This window comes from Rhinoderma darwinii, chromosome 8 (assembly GCF_050947455.1).
Source record: "Rhinoderma darwinii isolate aRhiDar2 chromosome 8, aRhiDar2.hap1, whole genome shotgun sequence".
In the NCBI taxonomy this organism is placed as follows: domain Eukaryota; kingdom Metazoa; phylum Chordata; class Amphibia; order Anura; family Rhinodermatidae; genus Rhinoderma; species Rhinoderma darwinii.
In genome coordinates, this window is record NC_134694.1 from 110,519,644 (window position 1) to 110,525,172 (window position 5,529).

At 40.7% G+C, this 5,529-nt stretch overlaps 1 protein-coding gene across 1 annotated transcript; it reads right to left on the reverse strand.

Moving 5' to 3' along the window:
* Positions 1-2,632: 2,632 nt before the first annotated feature.
* LOC142660023 (olfactory receptor 5AR1-like) lies at positions 2,633-3,604 on the reverse strand. The gene has a single exon (XM_075836673.1). It carries the CDS (start codon positions 3,602-3,604, stop codon positions 2,633-2,635), a length of 972 nt encoding a protein of 323 aa, XP_075692788.1.
* Positions 3,605-5,529: the final 1,925 nt, after the last annotated feature.

A 5,529-nucleotide genomic window follows, 5' to 3' on the forward strand; every position in this document is an offset into this window, starting at 1 on the left:
CTGTTTTTTCCTATTGCCATTGGGGTACATAGGAAATGAATTAATCTCAAACACACACACAGAAAAGTTTGCCATAACTAGGTAAACTTTGTGCTGGTTTGGCTCATTTCTGTATTAAAATGAACTTTGCATAATGTAGATTTTTAAAGCCTATGTACACCTGAGGGCTTTTTTATTTTTTTAATAAATAGATCAGTCAGTTTGTTTTGTGTAACTTTATAATTAGTTTTTATTAAAAGTTCATTTTAGGCCTCATGGCTCCGGTGTCACCCGTATTCCACCCGTATTTACGGGCACGTTTTTGGCTGCAAAATTCAACTGCACTAATCGGCTGCCCTTCTCTCTACCAGTGCAGGATAGAGAGAACGGACAGCCCTTTCCGTAATAAAAGTAAAAGAAATTCATACTTACCCGGCCGTTGCCTTGGTGACGCGTCCCTCTCTTGACATCCAGCCCGACCTCCCTGGATGACTCGGCAGTCCATGTGACCGCTGCAGCCAGTGATTGACCTGTAATTGGCTGCAGTGGTCACATGGGCTGTAACGTCATGCCAGGAGGCCGGACTGGAGGAAGAAGCAGGGTGTTCTGGGTAAGTATGAACGTCTTTTTTTTTTACAGCTTTATCTATATTGTGATCGGTAGCCACTGTCCAGGGTGCTGAAACAGTTACTGCCGATCGTTTAACTCTTTCAGCACCCTGGACAGTGAGTATTTACTGACGCCGCCTAGCAGCGCTCCCGTAATTACGGGTGCACACACGTAGTCACCCGTAATTACGGGAGCCCCATAGACTTCTATGGGCTGCCAATGCCATAATTACGGCCTGAAATAGGACATGTTCTATCTTTTTCAACGGCACGGGCACCTTCCCGTAAGCATACGGGGAGGTACCCGTGGCCAATAGAAGTCTATGGGCATTACGGGAGTTTTTACAGTCGTGTGCATGGGGCCTTACTTTTTTAGATACAGCTGTTCTATATTCTCTATGCAGAACAGCTGTATCTAGCGCTAAATCCTGTTCCAGTCAGGTCCACGGGACTGACGGGTTCAGTGAGAGAGGGTTCTGCGTGTCGTTTTGAGGGAAGCAATACCGTAGTCGACTTCAATATAGCCCTTTAATGACCGTTTCTTTTTTTGCCGAATCAATAGCGTAGTCGACTGCGCTATTGATTTTCCAAATAAAACGGGAACCTTACAGAGAAAAACAGAAACCATTAGCAACGGAAGCATTACCATTGAAATCAATGGTAATTCAAATGAAAGTTATGGTTTCCGATGTGTTCCTCCGATGGAAAGGTCTGACGGAACCCATTCTACGGAAACCAAACCCTGAAGTGAATAGACCCTAAGCCGAATTTTATTACTATATTCACTATAGAAAACAAGCTAATTAGAGACATTATTACAAAACATTGGCACATTCTTCGTCAAGACCCGGACTTAGTTAAGGTGGTACCTAGAATACCTTAGATCATGTTCAAAAAGCAACCACATATTGGCTCCTAGCCATCTAAAAACTTAGGGAAAGAGTCTCTCAAAATTCCATGTTTCTCAACATTTCGTTGTAATAAAACCAAAGTTGCGGTATTAACCAATACGGACAAAAAAAGTTAACGTCAAATATGAGACTAAAGACATTCACAATCAAATCTTTTATTAACTGTTTGTCTAATTGTGATCTACTTAATGGAAGAGATTAAAAAAAGACACATGTCCATCAAGTTCAACCAAGGGAAGGGAAAAGGGAAGGAAATGCCTTTGTAGACTCCAGTATGTAGGTCGTATGCCACAACAGCTAAGAACAGGGATGAACACCCATAGGTGCAAAATATAATCAGCCTTCTTCCTGAACAGCACATCTCTGTTCTTTTCTGCACATCGTTGACCAGATCCCTCTGTATTAATACTCGCTCCCATAGAACAGATATAGGAACATGGCAACAATTGGTTAGGACTTTTACAAAAATAAAGAACTACTGAGAAAAAAATATCTAAATTTCTGGATTTGAAAGCTTTTAACCTTGACGTCAAATAGGCTAAACGAAATGATTAAAAATGTTTTGTTTTTGTTTTTTAGACCTGCATCTATCTGAGATTTATGGCATATCCTGTGGATCTGTGTAAAGGTTCAGATAGCACCAGATACGTGGAAGGGTGAGGTTTTGCACGGATAGGGGCCGAACCCAAACATAAATATAAAAGAGTATCCGGCACACCAATATAGAAAAAAAGGTATTTTTTTTATTTTGTTTCTAATGCCAGTGGCAGAGTGCGACGTTTCGGTCTATGATACAGCGGCCAGCCGCTATCAGCACCACTAGCGCTCGTCAATTCAGTTGCCCAGCACGGCTCAGTGCCTGATGAAGGTCACCTAGACCGAAACGTCGCACTCTGCCACTGGCATTAGAAACAAAATAAAAAAAATACCTTTTTTTCTATATTGGTGTGCCGGATACTCTTTTATATATCCTGTGGATCATCACAAACAGTAAAGCGTAAAGTCATCTCCTGCTGGGTGGTTGACCAAGTGCTTCAAGCTAATTCTCTGTCTCAGCAGTCATTTAGTGAGATGTTCTTTACATGTCATTATTACATCGAAAATTTCCAAATCTCAAAATATTCACGCACGAATTTATACACCACGAAATAATTTGGAGTCTTTGCGATGCGGTAGTAAAGAAAGTCTCATCCTCCTTCGAAAAGCGGCTTTGACATCTTTATTTTTTAAGCTATAAATCAATGGGTTTAATATGGGTAGAGCAGCCGTGTTAAATAGAGAAATAAGTTTGTTTGAGTCTAAGTTGACCAAGGAATGTGGCCTCATGTACTGAATGGCAAGAGTGGTGTAGAGAAGAAAGACGACTGTGAGGTGTGAGGAACAAGTGTAGAAGGCCTTACGTCTGCCGGTGGTGGAACGGATCTTCAGTATTGTTGCAATAATAAAGACGTAGGAAACAAATGTCATAAGAAAGGGAGAAAATGCTGAAATGATTACTCCAACAGTGAGTATGTAAAGATCCAGAAAATGAGTATCACTGCAGGACAACTTCAGCACTGGCATTATATCACAGAAGAAATGGTTGACCCTGTTTGACTTGTAGCAAGAGAATTTCAATAATTCCCAAAAAATTGGAATACTTTCCACCGTACCCATAACCCAGCATACGATGGCCAGTAGTCCACATATTCTACAATTCATGATCATGTGATAACGCAGAGGGTTACATATAGCAACATATCGATCATAACTCATTGCAGCCAGAATTAAAAGTTCACTACACGTCAAAGACAAAAATATAAAGATCTGTACGATGCATCCGAGAAACGAAACAGTGTTATCCCCCGATACAAAAGATATAAGGACATTATTCAAATTGTTTGTCGAACAAGTGATGTCCAAAATGGACAAGTTACATAGGAAGAAATACATGGGGGTGTGGAGCTGCTGGTCCAAGCAAACCACAAGGAGAATGCTCAAGTTCCCACCAAGAGTGAGGAGATAAATGAGAAGAACCAGGAGGAAAATGATGAAGTGTATCATAGGGACGTCAGAGATTCCCGAAATGATGAAATATTTTACCACACTTATATTTGCGTGATCCATTACTTTGGAATAAAATTATATTGGAAAATGAATATTCTAAATTAAAAAAATTTAATTCATGAAATAATAATAATAAAAAAAAATTAAAGGAATTATCCAAAGGAAACTGAAGTCGACAAAAGAGAAATCCAAAAGAAAAACAATAAACCTGATGTTTACTAGGACACATGTCTAATTCATCTAAGCGCTCTACTCAAGTGAATTGTTAAATACAAGCAGCCAATCTCCTGAGAGAGTTCCCCTTGGGTGTGAAATACTGAAATGTATAAATTTCCATTTACTCAATGCAAAGTATAAACCAATTCATGATTAAATATTGAGATAAAGTTTAAATAATACACATTTTAATAAGTCAGTTTAACCCCTTAAGAAACCTGTAAGCAGTTTTGATGCCTCATAGTGGAGGGGGATATTATTTTAAACGTTAACCTTTGTTCTCCGTCATGCAAGTTTGATCGAGAAACTGACATTCGATTCCTGCGGCGAGGCAGTCACTAGTGCTACTCTCTGCTCTGATTTATGGTTGTATTAAGCTTGCCAAAGTAAGAGCTCCTCTTTGCAGTGGTTCTCTTCTCTGGCAAATAGAGTGGTACCCAGAGCAGGGGATCTCCTCCACTATGATGTCCCTATGCCTTATTTTAGTTATTGCTGTGCTTATTGGTAATAGAGTGCAGGGGCTCCTGGGTTGATATAGCATCACGTCCTTTGGGTTCCTCATTCAGGGGATGGTGGGTTCCAGTTAGCTTCTCCTTCCCTATTGGGCAGAGGTTTATGGAAGAGCTACAGGCTATTTTAATGCGAAGTTAGATCTAACCACATATGATCTTTGTACCTGATTCTCTCCAGTAGGACTGCCATACTCTCCTAAGTCTCTTCCATATCCACTGCATGAGCCAAGGAGATTATAGGTAGTTTTTTTCCAGTATGGAGTGGAACTGCTATCCGGCTAGTGTTAGAGGAATCAATAAAAAGCCGCCATTGCCACTGGCTCTACTTTGTGGCAATGCACTCCCCCTCCCCGGGACTTCAATCCCCCAGCTTGTTTCAAGCTTGGACTGTGTCTGGACTCACAAAGGTTCATCAGTTCTTGACGCAGGTGTCAAATCTTTCCCGCTATTACAAGAAATATATTCCCTTTCTAGTAAAGAGCATTTCCGCTATCTGCAGATCAAGCACTTAAACACTGGACCTACTCCTCTAGCACTTACTCTCTTTGAAATGAGTTGCCGTCAGAGCCCACACTCCCCTGGCACCATCTCTCTTTTAATTACTTTCTTATCTCATCCTAATCTAGCCGTCACCTGACATATGTGCGTAGATGGGAGGCCAATATGGGCATGGAGCTATCTGACCCCAGTGGGCGAACATTTGGTCTTCCAGTTCCAGGGGTCTATGTAATAATCTGAAGCGCGAAACCAATATTAAAATCATCACGAGATGGTACCAGACTCTCTTCTATATTGCTAAAGCTGTCCCAGCTAAGAACAACTAAATTCAATAATTAAGAGCTGTGTCCCAATAGTTTTGTCCATATAGTGTATATACTGTTTTACCGCTATATATAGGATTTTGTTTGTCCTGTAAACCTTCTCCCTTGCATGTATTACCACCACATCTATCTTCTTCTAAGTTCCTGGTGGTCTACTTGCAATCCTTTCTATTTTTTTGTTCTTAATCAGTGTCTGACTTGGGTTCAACAGAGGAAATGATGCGCGTCCATTTATAATTGCTTCGTAAACTTTGCAGTTATCATTGTACTCACAGAATGTATCTTCAATAAGATCTAATATGTTATTTGTGACTCACCCATATGAAATAGACCCAAGTGACTAGTGAATGGCTCCAAAGCCACCACCAAATGTGGTTTTCATCTGCTGGACCTTCGGGTCCCATTATTGTGTCAGGGTGTGGGCCCTCCAGATGAT

What these genes read in the sequence shown, in the direction of transcription:
- LOC142660023 (XM_075836673.1), bottom strand. Translation starts at nt 3,604, where the DNA reads ATGGATCACGCAAATATAAGTGTGGTAAAATATTTCATCATTTCGGGA.